The following is a 14,409-nucleotide window of genomic DNA, read 5'->3' as shown; positions in this document are numbered from 1 at the left end:
TTAAAACCAGCATTATGGAGGTATAATTGGTTATAAAATAGGGTGCACATGTTTAAAGTATACTATTTGATAAGTTTATATACCCATAAAACCATCATGCCTGTCAAGATAGGGAACATATCCATCACCCACAAAAGTTTCCTGTGCCCCTTTGTAATCTCCAGCCTCCCGGCTCCCATCACCTGGCAACAGCTGTTGGTCCGTGTTCTGTCACCACAGACTAATTTGCATTCCTAATTTCCATTGACATAAATGGAATCCTACGTTATGCATTCTATTTTGTCTGCCTTTGTCACTCGGCATATTTACAGCATATTTTTAACCCCAGAAACCCTGAACTTAGAACCCTGACTAAGCGATGAGAGTTACCCATGTTACTATGTGTATCTGTTTCCTATTATCACTGAATAGTATCCCATGTATCACAATTTTTTTTATAGACTCGCCTATTGCTGGACATTTGTGCTATGTATAGTTTTGACTATTACAAATAAAGGTGCTAGGAGTATTCATATGCAAGTCTTTGTATTGACATATGTTTTCATTTCTCTAGCATAAACACCTAGGGGTGGAGTGAGTGGGTTGTATGGATGGCGCATGTTTAACTTTTTATGTCAGATGTTTTCCAAAGTGGTTGTACCGTCTTACATTCCCACCAGGAAAGGATGAGAGTTCCAGTTGTTCCATATCCTAGCCAGCTCTTGATATGCTCAGTCTTTCATTTTAGTCTTTCTCGTGAGTGTCCTGTAGTATCTCTATGTGGTTTTAATTTGAACTTCCCTAATGACTAAGGGTATTGAATATCTGTACATGTGTTTATTTGCCATCCATCTATCTTCTCTGTTGACGTGTCAGTTCAGAGTTTGACCCGTTGTTTTTTTTTATTTGGTTGTTTTCTTATTATTCAGAATATCTTCTAGACACGAGTCAGAAAGTTATGCTTTTAGACGTAGATTCATTTATTTCCCTGGCATGTAGAACCAGCAAAATGAAATTAAGTTGCAGCAGGAAAAAGTATAATTATACTTAAGTACTTTTAACTGTGACACTAACATGAGCATTGGGGCAACCAAAGGAGGATGTAAAACTTTCCCTGAAGGTATTTAAAAATAGGGCTGACAATGGTCTGTTTGGATGCTGTAGGTTGGCTGATATATGACTCAATTTACCTAATTGCAGTCTTGATTTGAGGAAAGAATCTTCCCTGGGGTGGGTCTATTGCTAACACTCAATATTCCTCGCTCTTTTGTGCTCTTTTTTCAGGCCAAAAATCTGTAATTTCTTGGAATTTTTCAAAACTTTCCATGTGCTTTACGTTTTGTTTTTTGTTTTTTAATTCATTCTTTCGGATTTTAGCTTGAAGTGTTGCTACAAAACATAGAAGAATCATTCAGGGGCATTAATTGGTTTGAGCAAAAACAAATTACAATCTCTGGAGAGTAATCAAATTCAGAGAAATTGCTCAAATTTCTCTCTTCCAGCAGTAGCACAAATCATTGTTTTAACTGATAGTATTGGAAGATTCATTTAACTCTTTGCAGAGGCAAAGTAATTAACTAGATTCTAGAGGAGAGGTTCTACTTGATTAAAGGAGTTGGGTGGTTTTAGCCCGCGGAAGGGAAGAGCAAGGGGTGATTTAATGACAGGATTCCAATGTAGCTAATGAAGGGTTTTCCTGTGTGTCGAAAACACTGGTCATTTGTTCTCCAACTCCAGAGAGACTCAAACTAGAGAAAATTGGCTCCCGGTGCAGAAAGATTGAGTGTGGGTAGTGTTGGACTTAAAACTTTTATTATTGGCATCAATATTATTATGAGATTAAGCCATGGAATAAGCCAGGAGAGATCATAAAGATCTTTTAAAATAAAAAAGATAGCTATCTGTCTGGGATGTCCAAACGCCCATTGAATTGTAGGATTTGGTTATTGAGGGGGACCTTAGAGATCACTTATTCTAATCTCCTTTTACAGATGAGGATGTGAGAAGACATTATGTAACTTGCCTGTGGCCACGTGGCTAGACGCTAATATTTTAATCTGAGAATGTTTTCAAAGTAGCCTCACTTGAGAGACACCAAGACCATGGGAGAGTTTCTACTTCACAGCAGGTTTCCCTCCAGCAAAATAGTCCCTTAAATCTGATGATTATGTGTGTGATTTTTCCCCAAGCCAATGAAGAGCCAATATACTGACCCGTATGTGTCTCTTCTTGTCATTAAAAATGGTAATGATTTTTATTCTTGGATATTTTGAATTTGTCTCTAAATAAATGCTGTACCTGAAATGAATGTAAATGGTTTGACCTGAGGTGACCAATATTGATCGAGGTCAGCAGAGGATACTGCCACAACCTTTGGGGAACCTGTCCCAGTCTGATATGGGGTTCTTCATACTTTTCTGGCTGATAAACTTCTGCGCTACAAAGCCTGTAATTTGGTGGATGACTTTGGGTCAGTTGTCATGTTCTGGTGATTCATTTGCCTTCCTTAAAGATAATATATTAAAAAGCTTTAGGTTTTGTTTTGCAAAACACTAGTTAGAGCCATAGGAAACACTTTTAGGCCACCAATTCATTATGTATAGGGTTTGCAAATACGAGTTCTAACCATTGGCATTAAGTGCGATAAATTGCTTTACAAAGGATTGTACATCCATTACCATAACTGAAAGAAATTGGCACACTGCAGTTTGATTGTGGTTACATTTTATTTGGTAGCTCATCATTCTGTACATGTTCCCACTAGACCACCTAGAACAAAAAGCTACATATGTTTATATAGTATTATGTACTTATTTTAAAGGGTTTGTATGAGCACTAAAAAAATGTGATAAAATATTCAAAAGTACCTAGCACATTGCCTGACATCTAGCAGACACACAGTAGATGACCCTACTTTGCCTTCTTTCTTTCCTTTCTTGGGTTTTAGCCGTGGGTATTGGGATTTTTCAGAAATCTAACAAATTCTTGTCAGAAGGGAAGTTAATAAAATTGTTCACATTTAAAAGCATTTACTTAAAAATTACCACCAGTGTCTGTTGAGCACTCACTTTACTCACAGGATGTTTAGATTTTATGAGATTTTAATATCTTTTCAGATACAGTCAACTGAAAAGTCAGGTTCTGTTAGTGCAAGAAAGATTTACTCAGCACCTGTGATTTGCTTAGCCAGTCTTGAGCTAGATTTAGGACGCTTTGAATGCCAAAATGAGAAATTTGTATTTAATGTGGCAATAGAGAGCTATCATAGGTTCTGAAACATTTGAAAGCTAAAAACAAACACAACTTTTTCAACCAGACCAAAAACATTCCTTTCCAAACCCTCCCCCTAAATATATATATTAGGTTAAAAAGAAGGCAAATTCTGTCTATACCTTTGTGTGGTCTGTTGAATTGACCACCCAGTCCTGTGTTTGTGAACTGAAAACCACTCATGGTAAATATGCTGTGAAGTTTAATGGAGTGAATTTCAATTGTATGAAACTGCTTCGAGAACTTGGCTTTTGAGCAGGGACCATCATCCCAAGGAGACCCTGCGTGGTCAGGACTTTTTCTCTGAGCCACTCACTACCTGCAGGAAAAGAAGACATGCTGGGGCCAGGTATTACGTTCAACCCCTTTAGAGAATCAGCGGCTGCCTGAATGTGCTCATCTCTGTCTTTTGTGGAGCCAGAGTAGAAACAATGTGAGGGCTTTTGCTATTGAGAGGAATGTGCAGCTCTTTTCACTTACTCTGCACAAGCTGCCGCCCCCCAGCTCCTGCCCTGCACGCCACTTATCCCAGCCTGGGAGTCCTGAGGGTAGCTCCAGAACAGTTTTCCAGCTGTCCATGCAGAGACCAGTAGACCAGTACGCAGCTTATGGATTCAGAGTCAGAGAGAAGATCCACACGTGGACTGGGCTTGGGAAGATTATGCCAAAATTTCAGACTAAATCTTGTGATTATTTTCATTGTTTTGGAGAGTTTAAACTGGGTGTGTTAGATATCTGTCTTTTTTTTTTTTTCACTTTGTAATACTCCATTTTGTTTCGGGTAAAGACTGAAATTAATGATTCCCTTTTAATTTCTAGGGCTTCCCACATGTTTGTGTATTTCTGTTGCTGTAACGTCTTTCTCACGCTTTTCCCAGAGTCGGGAAAGAATCATTGTTAAAGGACACCACATTTCAGTGTTCCAGAGGAAAAAACCCCTTCTTTCCAACTGTCTAGACCATTTGTTTAGAATCTGAAAAATTCCGTTTCAAATTGTATTTATTGTTATCTAGGCAAAAAAATAACGAAAGAATGAAGTGAAATTTCAGATGAAATATAATTTTCATACTTCATCTCTGTATTTTGATATCAGCAAGTAACCAGGGATTAGCACTCAGAAATCGTGTACCCTTTCATGTATTTAAGACACGTTTGTGATTTTATTTTATTTATTTGTTTTTCAACGTTTATTTATTTTTGGGACAGAGAGAGACAGAGCATGAACAGGGGAGGGGCAGAGAGAGAGGGAGACACAGAATCGGAAACAGGCTCCAGGCTCTGAGCCATCAGCCCAGAGCCTGACATGGGGCTCGAACTCACGGACCGCGAGATCGTGACCTGGCTGAAGTCGGACGCTTAACTGACTGCACCACCCAGACGCCCCACGTTTGTGATTTTAAATAATTAAAGAGCATTGTTCAAAGAGCTTTTTGAACTAAGTACCACACTAGATACCTTCCTCCCTCCCTGTTGGAAAATTCCCTTGCTTTATTTCCTAACACTAAAAGGCATGGCATGAATGCAAGTAGCCATTGTCCTTGCATCTGTGACCCTGCGTTTTGCCACATGTGTGGCCTAGTGCTGTGCCCAGTTCTTGCAGGAGCAAGTGGAGGGGTGTCAAAGTGATGGAGGCTCATTCCCAGTTCTTGACCAGCTGCCATTTTCACCGTTTTTAACAGCCTGTGACTAGTCAGCCTGCTTAAAGCCTTGATAACTTAGAGGCAGAGTGGAGGTAACCTTAAAAGAATGTGTCTTCTATGGCCTAGCTCTGTGGTTATACTGTACCAAGTGGTTACATACTGAAGTTTTCAGATGCTCTATTGTGGCTTATTATTGTCAGCGTTTCTTGATAAAAACACTTTTTTATTTATTTATTTTTTTTTTCAACGTTTATTTATTTTTGGGACAGAGAGAGACAGAGCATGAACGGGGGAAGGGCAGAGAGGGAGACACAGAATCGGAAACAGGCTCCAGGCTCTGAGCCATCAGCCCAGAGCCCGACGCGGGGCTCGAACTCACAGACCGCAAGATCGTGACCCGGCTGAAGTCGGACGCTTAACCGACTGCGCCACCCAGGCGCCCCTAAAAACACTTTTTTAACGTTTATTTATTTTTGAGACAGAGAGAGAGAGACAGAGCATGAATGGGGGAGGAGCAGAGAGAGAGGGAGACACAGAATCGGAAGCAGGCTCCAGGCTCTGAGCCATCAGCCCAGAGCCCGACGCGGGGCTCGAACTCACGGACTGCGAGATCGCGAGATCATGACCTGAGCTGAAGTCGGACGCTTACTCGACTGAGCCACCCAGGCGCCCCAAAAACACTTTTTTTTTAAAAGGTTTTACTGTGTTGATTGCAGTTAATTTGCAAAGAGCAATTATGTTTTGAGCTGTCCAATGGATAAACATTTAAACTAAGCATTCTACCTGGAGATACATATATATATTTTTTGTCCATGAAAGCTGGAAACGTACAATTTCTAGCTTAGCTTCTGTCTACTGCTCTTAATTCCCTCTGGCTATCCAAACCAAGGACTTTTAAAAATCAAACTTCAAAAGTGCTGAACCCATTATGCTTCCAAGAAATATATTTGAATAAAGAAATCCATGAGCTGTGCAGAGGGCAAGATTACAGTAAATGCAGCTTCTGAATGCTAGCGGTTTGAGTTCAAGAAAAGGAACAAGTTGTTCAGGTGGTGGTAGGTCCTTTGATGAACTGAAAATTGGTGTAGAAGGGACAAGTAGAGAATCTGGCGACCTTGATGGGCATGAACTCACCTGAAAATGTGGGAGAAGGGCTATAGCAATGCCACGTTTACAACAAAAACATAATAGTCACAGGACATTCTGAAATGCCTGCTTTTTCAAATTCACTGGTACGGACATTTTTTTTAGTGGTTTCTCTCTTTTGTGCATGCACACATACCCACACACACGTACATATTTCCTGAAGGCAAGATTTGAAATCAGGAACTATACACAATGAAAAGGAAAAAGAAATCTTTGGTGAAACAGCATCAGCATGGAATAGAATTTGGGCCCTAGACCTGAGAATAAATTCTGTGGGCCCCATGGGGCACTTGCCCCAAAGAAACTCAGCCTTCCATCTGTCTTTTCCAGCTCCTTTGGCGGGTTGGCAGAAGGGTAGCCTTTGTGAGCACTTGAAGCCCGTTTGGTACAAGCAAGGCTCTGTGTCCTCAGGCAGTGGCTGAGATAGAGAACACTAGAGTTTGTACTTGTGGATAAAGCTTTTAAGTTTGAAAGGTATTCCAGCTATTAGCTTCAATAATAGCTACCACTTACTGACCGCTAACTTATAGGCATTGCATCTTATGTGCTTTATCTCACTTAAATTTCCCAACAGCCCTATGAGGTCATTTCTCTTGCCTATTTTATAGAAGCTAAAAATTGACCTGTCCAAGGTCGCACGCTAGTTAAGTGGCAGGACTTGGATTTAAACTTAGTTCTGCTGAATTTCACAACATGTTCTTAGCTCCTGTCCTATGTGCTGTGTTATTCAGAACTATGAAGACCCCGCTTCTGCTCTCCAGGTCGTTTTGGTAGACTCTAGCATGGTGCATGAGGCTGCTGTGGGGAAGGCAGATGAGATGTGCCCCCAGCTCCGATGGATCTAAGTGTGCAGTTGCAAGGACCGAGTATGAGAAAGGAAGGGATGGATTCTGATCAGAGGAGGTGCAGTAAGATTTTTGCAAAAGAAGTGAAACCTGAGCCTAATTCAGAAGAAGAGGGTGAAATGACATTCATTCCAGTGAGGACGAGTTGCATTGTGCAGAGGTACCAAGGATGAGACAATAGTTGGTTTGACAGAACATACACAGTTGACCCCTGAACAACTTGAGAATTAGGGGCGCTCACCCTCCCACCCCACGCAGTTGAAAATCTGCATATAACTTTTGACTTCCCCAAAACGTAACTGGTAGCCTACTGTTGACTGGAAGCCTTATATTGATAGCATAACAGTTGATTGACACGTATTTTGTATGTTGTGTGTATTATATACTGTCATCTTACAATAATGCCCAACTTTTTCTTAGTTTTTTCAGTATTTCTAGGCTACGTAGTTCATCTGTGAGTTTTTCACATTGTCACGAATCTCCAAAACATTTTCTCCAATGTATTTATTGAAAAGAACCTGCACATAAGTGGACCCGTGCAGTTCAGACCCCTGTTGTTCAAGGTTCCACTTTATAGCAAGATTCTTCTTTTAAAGTAGTATAGCCTGAGGTCTCAGCCTATGCCTTCTCACCCAGCCTGCAGAAATACCTCGCTAGGTAGGATTATCTCAACTTTTATCAATAGATGACCATTCCTCAACAGCAGACTGTGCTGCTACTGTATGAGAAACAGACAATCATGGCAGGGCATTCTTGAGTAAATCTAGTGAAAGACTTGGGAGGAAGTCACACATAGCTTCTTTAAACTCAGCCCAGCTCCTAGGACGCCAACCCCTTGGTCAAGTAGGGGCATCTAGAGAAAGTAGATGACCATCTTCAGCAGCAGCAGCAGCAGCAGCAGCAGCAGCAGCAGCAGCAGGAGTTTGGGGCTTCTGTTTTGTACAAGGTACAGCTTGACCTCTGCAAAGTAAGGATAGGACTGGAGCTGGGCCTGGGAACATAGAGGACCTGGGGGGAGCATTAATATTATCGGTGAGGGAGAGTGGAAGGGGATATTAGCTGGATCGTGAAGTCATTCTGAGACTTTTCTCAAGACTTTCTCTCTGATTCTTGTGAAATGAGGGACTCACACAAGGTCACTGGGCCTTATGAAGTCCTTTCAAAAATACCTCCTTCACATTGCCTAAAAATGTTCTCTCAGCCATTCTGCCTTGTTGTGCGGATTAGATGAGGAAATACGTGCAAAGATTTTAACACAAAGTCTGGCCCTCTGTCAATGCTTAGTAAGTGTTAGTGGTTATCAGCATCATTTTATTGTTCTGCTTCATGTTCTACCAATTAGAGGCCGGATGCCTTCAAAAGCCAGTCACATTCAGTGGGTCTAGGTTGAACTTGTCCAAAGCTTTTCCAAGACTGAGGATTTTGAGGTGGCTGCATGTCAAGTCTTAGAAAACTAGATTTTGCAAGTGGACAGACCCTAATTGGAATGCAGGATCTGACACTTGCTAGTTTTATGATCTGAAATATGTTGAGAAATCTTTCCTCATCTGAAAATAGCAATGATGATGATGATGATGATGACCTTGCAATGAAGATTTAGTAGAGTCGATGAAATAGTGTGTCTAAAGTACGTAGCTGGTCCCCACACGCAGTAGTCATTTAATAAACCTCAGATCCCTTCCTTCTGTCTGGATGCACTGCGGGGCAGTTTGGGCTCATGCAGGGAAAGACACAGGCCCCACCCAAATGCTCTTTCCGCCTGCCCCAGCTTCATCACAGCTGGACCATATCCCCCAGACCACCCACCCTCCTCTCTGTGTGTCTCCCCTCAGCCCTTCTACAACAGCCTGTGTTTACTTCTCGTGGCCCTGACAAGTACAGGCTGATCGGCCTGTCTTTCCCACTGCAGTGTGGGCTCCCGGGGCATGGGCAGTCGCTTTTCTGTCTGCTTCTCTGGTACCTACCTGGTGTGGGCTTGTGTGGGGCACTCAGATGTCTCCATGCTCATCATCTAGGAGGTACTGGTGAGCAGAGAAAGTTTGGGGAATGGCCAGCCACTTACCTGTGAAACCTTCAAGGAAACTGGAATAGAATCTGAGGGTAAATATAGAAGGAAACATGTGGATAAAGGTCAGCCACCATTCTAGGAAATGGTGAAGTGTAGGGAAGATTTCAGAAGAACAGTTTCCTGCTCAGAATATTCTAAACTCTCCATGGTTCTCCGTGGTGCCTGAAGGCCAGAGGTGTGTATCATTCTCACTTTGAAGGTCCTTTATCTCCTCCAGAAAGCCATTCCAACTCCTTCTGCCGCTTGGCTTCTCTATGCCGCTCCTAGCTGTGTGGGTCTCCGTGGGTACTACTGATTTGGGATCATGGGGTTATCTGCCTCACTCCCCTCTAGACTGTTGGTATTCTGTGAGCAGAGTCCTGTTCTCTGTCTCGCTCTCTGGGAAGCGGAGCACATACCTGACAGTCACACTGCGTGCAAAGGAGCAACTGGAGATTCTTGCCCTGGGTCTGGGAGACACTGCCCCAAGGGTTTTGGGTGTGTGTCATGAACCTCCTGAAATTATATGGGAAATTACATGTGTATGTTCATAGATCTATTTCTCTTTGGAGAGAGCCCACAGTTTGTATTAGATTCTGGAATGTTTTGGGGATCCTACAAATACTAAAAACAAAAACAAGAAACTCAACACACACACTTAGAGATTTCCTACATACTAGTAAAGCCTGTGTTTTTATTAGCTGGGAGATATTTTTATGCTCCCTCAATTTCCAGGTGTGAGCTACTGCTCAGAATAACCCACAGATTCCATCTTGGAGCCGTGCATGGTGGTTCTGGCTTGGGTGCTGCTGCTGACATATCCTGGAGGGTCTAGGCTTTCTGAGCTTCGTTTTATGTTTCGTCTGTTCATTTAGGTTTGTAATGCCCTCGTGTCCTGCTGGAATGTTGCATAGTAAAGAAATAGGGGTGTTCATATATTTTATAAATTGCCAAGGGCTCTGTAATTGCGGGATGCAAGTGTTATGGTGACAGATGTGTCATTTTTCATGTTACACAGTGCGGAGAGCACAGTAGGCACTCAGTAAATAGGTTAAAATTAACATGGGAAGGGTTTATTGGAGTGAAAGTTCTAGAGGTTCAGGTGTCTGCATGTCCCGCACACCCTGTGCAAGGATCTAGTGCTCAGGCCTAGAACACAGCTAGGGCTACTGAGGACATGGTTTTCAAATAGTAGTAAAAGGGGACATGACCTTTCAGATCCTAGATCCATTTGGTGTATTTTCCTGAAGAACTTGAGGCTTAGAGAGACAGAAGCAGACCTACTTATTTTCAGAAGGGCTTGAGATTCCTCCTTACCATTTTTAAAAAATGTTTTATTTATTTTTGAGAGAGAGAGAGAGAAGAGGAGGGACAGAGAGAGGGGGAGACACAGAATCCAAAGCAGGCTCCAGGCTCTTAGTTGGAGCACAGAGCCTGATGTGGGCTTGAACCCACGAACTGCAAGATCATGACCTAAGCCGAAGTCAGATACTTAATCGACTGAGTCACCCAGGCACCCCCCTCTCCTCATCACTTTTGATGGAGGGCCCCCCCCCCCCAATCTCATTGCCTTCATATCATCAGTTTGTTGTTTTGTCTTCTTATAAATGGTACAGCCTTCACACCACAGTCGTCTTTCTCTCATTGAGGCCATTTAGAGGCCTGCAATTCTTAGAACATGCAGATCCTGTACTGGACACAGGCACATTTCACTATGGAAACTTTGTATCTCCAAAGCGCCTTGCCTCTTGGAATGTTCTCATAGACATCACATGAGAACACTGGTATAGATTATTGCTACCACTGTCAGCTCAACTGAGACCCAGAGGTTACTGTGATTTGTCCAGGCCATAAAACACAGTATACAAAGCAAAATGGAAATCCAGGTGCTCTGATTTTCCATCCTTTATAGCTGCTAGACTCTGTGTCCCCACAGAGCATCTCTACTTGATTTTGGCACATTTACTGAATCAAACTAGGAGACTCTAGCCAAGGGAGAGATAGATTTTAGGTGCAAATATATTCTGCTTAGGGCTAAAAAGACTGTTTATATCCTCTCACACTCCAGGTCACATATACCTCATCAGACCCCCCATCAGACCCCTCCCTGCCCCCCAGGAACTGACAAAACAGTAACCTGGAAATGTTTTTTTGCTTAATGGGTGTGTGCGTGCGTGCGTGTGTGTGTGTGTGTGTGTGTGTGTGTATTGACTATAATCTATCCATCCATTTTAACAACGTGCAGTGGAGGAGTTTGAAATTACATTTAATCATTGTTTTATAATGAATGATAATTAAATATTACTTTTAAAATAGGCTTTTCTTTTTCTATAATTGCATTACTTTGGGGGGGGGAGATTTTGTTTTGCTCTTTAACCTGATTGTGTGCATTTGGAAAGTACCCTAGCACAGGGTATCTGAATGCAGAAAATTCTGACATTTTTCCCACTTTCCATTCCTTCTCCTGTATGGATGCCAGATTCCTTTGGGAAACCATCATTTGCTAAAGGTCAGGAGCAAAAGGAGGGGCGTTCTTAGTGTTCAGTTACTGCTAATTAGAAACTAAACATCTGTAACCATGTCAGAGTTATTTGTGTTTGGAAAGAAACATTTATATACAAGAGCCTAGTTCGGCAACATAAAACACACTCTAACCCAAAGTGTGTGTGTTGGAAGGGTGGGGAACAGACAGATGGGGAAGCTTCTTACAAATGACCCGGCTTGAGTGAGGTCATTTGCTAATTAAATCTCAAAGCATTTTCAGAGTATTTTCTTTTCTCTGTCAAGTGAAGTTTTCTCACTCCCCCCCACCCCCATCATGGGCCAAAGCAAACATTTTATTGCATTTGCCCATTAAAGATTAAACATTTAATCATTTTGAAGGAAAAATAAAAATGCGTGATTTGGCAGAACCTCGTCAAAAACTGTTGGGACGTCTCTAGCTACCTGCTGTAACATTAGCTCCCAGTGTCTTCCCATAGTATGATGTAAGGTGAGTTCTCCATCCATAAAGTGTGTGCTGATTGACCTGTCTCACAGATGTACACTTGCAGGGGGAAAAAATGACCCAAGGTTTGACTTCCCCTGTGCCTCTTTCTCCACTCTTCCTACCCCACTCCCCATGATGAAATTCTCTTTGGACCATTCCATTTGTACATTAATTAATCTGTTCTTTTATTGTCATATTAAGGTAAATGTCAGTGTTACCTCTGGGGTATTAGTAACGTTACAGTGGTAGGACTTTGTGCGTCTGCATGCTAAGTCTACGTGACCACATGGCCCTAATGACCAAGATCTTAGCAGTAATACCTTCTTGGAATAGTAATTAATTTTGAAAACAGAACGAGAGACCTCTCTTTCTTCCACAGAGTCTACCATCTTCTGATCTTCCCCATCCTTGTCTTGACGTCTAAGATATTTCTATAAGTTGAGTTACTTTCTAAATTGGGTAAAAAATCATGGAGTCTTGAGAGTTCTCTAGTTAAGAACTTACTTGAGCCGAGACTTACCATATTGGGCTTTCCTCTCAAACAATACTATCTCTGTGAAGGCTTTCAAGTGCACCATTTCAACAAAATGGTCGTGGACTCTCAGGTTCTGAGTGTTTACAAAGTCAAGAGGCTCTTAGATGACCTGCCTTTCCAGTGACCTTTGTAGAATCTCAAAATCCCACTTGTCCGTGACTTTCACTTTAAGAACTGGCTTTCCTTCAAGCTCTTTGGGTGTGAGTCAGCCCAGAGGCAAGGATTCAGTGACTTGAGGGTCCAGCTCTTGTTCTCTTGACAATAGTTCAAGATCTTGTAGTCTGCCGTTTGTGGCACTCCCCGGTCTGGCCAGACCCACTTCTCAGCCTGAAGTTCCACTGTTATTTCTGAGCCTCTGCTTCAGTCAGATACATCTACCTATACCTTGAGCATTTTCTCCTTGCTTTATACCACCGTTTCTGGTTGAAACAATTTCCTGGTTTCGGCCTTCTGGGAACCATGCTTGCTTTCTTTCAATCCTTCTCAATACCAGAATCTACAGTCTAATCCTCATGTAGCCATAATATGAAGATCACTTGCATATCGTTCTTCCAGGACTGTCTTGTGCTTTTGGGGCATCTTTTCAAATGTACTGCCCCTCTTGCCATCCAGAGTATAGGCACCCCAAAGACCACAATGACTTTTATTTCTCATGGCACCTACTATTTGTTCATTTTGAGTGCTCAGTGAATAGTTGTTTGATTGTTGAGGAGGAAGCTTTTTTTTGCTACTATTTATTGAATCATTCCCAAAGCCTGTCCGCAGTTATTTCTGTGATCGAATCATAGATATTAATGATATTTATATGAAAAAGAAAATCACCTGTAGAACCAACACTAACATATACACACCATCATTGGAATAAGGGAAGTATTAAAAAAAAAACAAACCAACATTTGGAATAAGGAGGAACGCCTATTCCTTACCCCACTCCCCCTCAGCTTGGATGTCCCAGCTGGAGCTAGATAGAACATCAGCATGTACAGAATGACATATATCCAAAAAAAATTCAAAACAAACAAAAAAGAACATTAGCACGTACAAAGGCATGGATGTGGAAAGGAGTATTGAATGGTCTTGTGTTTTTATGTCTCCCCAGATGCGGTCACTCCCCTGTCTACCGCTCCCGTGAGATGGCAGCTCGTGCCTTGGTTCCGTTTGTTATGGTGGATGAAATCCCCAATACCATCCGAACTCTGTTGGCCAAACTCCCCAACTCCACCGATCAGTGTTTCCGGCAAAACCATATACATGGGACGCTTCTCCAGGTAAATAAAGTTACTTTGTGTCAAACCGCACAGGATAAACTTTGGTTTCTCACCTACTGTTTGCAGGTGAAGATTTGATACACAAGCTTTTAACTTTATCCGTAGAACTCTTTTCTATTGCTGAAAAGGACTGGTATTTCCTAGGTGTGCTTTTTTCATTACAAACATGAGTACAGCATCACACTGTGATTCAGTCAGATCGTCTTTTGCATTAAATCCCGTATTTTTTACTTCATGCTTTCTTTCCCATTTGTACATAGCTCTCTGAACCAGATAAAGTTCTGTCTTTTCCATCAAGTGCCTACCGACTATTCTGGGCCACTCCCTGTTCAAGGTGAAGTTGTGAGCATTCCTTGAAAGAGAGGAAGGAGAATTAGACACATCAGGGAGAGTTTGTGCTGTGGCATCACACATAGAAATGCCAAGCCCTACTCTCCTGTTTTCTCAGTGCTACAAAAGAGACTTTTTATTTTTAATAAATATACAAATACACTTAGTGCTTTTAACTTAACATTTCCCCCACAAAGGACCAAAGCACAACAAATGAATGAGAAAGAAACTTCTTACCGGAACTGTCTTTTTTAAACCCTAACGATAAACTTGGGAACGGGTGGTCTCGACACGTCTGTTCATGTGGCTGCTGGGGTCACTCATGTTGGGGCGGGATTGGGGGTGAGATTCAAGTATCAA

The 14,409-nt window shown here is 41.9% G+C and overlaps 1 protein-coding gene across 4 annotated transcripts in view; it reads left to right on the top strand.

The window, feature by feature from the left end:
- THADA (THADA armadillo repeat containing) overlaps positions 1 to 14,409 on the top strand; it is a 330,878-nt gene that overhangs the window by 166,718 nt on the left and 149,751 nt on the right. For all 4 annotated transcript variants that reach the window (XM_043603276.1, XM_043603274.1, XM_043603275.1 and 1 more), the window contains exon 29: positions 13,551 to 13,719. In XM_043603276.1, the coding sequence (XP_043459211.1) occupies positions 13,551 to 13,719 (169 nt within the window). The remainder of the gene's footprint in view (positions 1 to 13,550; positions 13,720 to 14,409) is intronic.

This window comes from Prionailurus bengalensis, chromosome A3 (assembly GCF_016509475.1).
Source record: "Prionailurus bengalensis isolate Pbe53 chromosome A3, Fcat_Pben_1.1_paternal_pri, whole genome shotgun sequence".
Lineage (NCBI taxonomy): Eukaryota > Metazoa > Chordata > Mammalia > Carnivora > Felidae > Prionailurus > Prionailurus bengalensis.
Note: the sequence above shows the minus strand (reverse complement) of the source record. Positions and strands in the feature narration are given on the sequence as shown.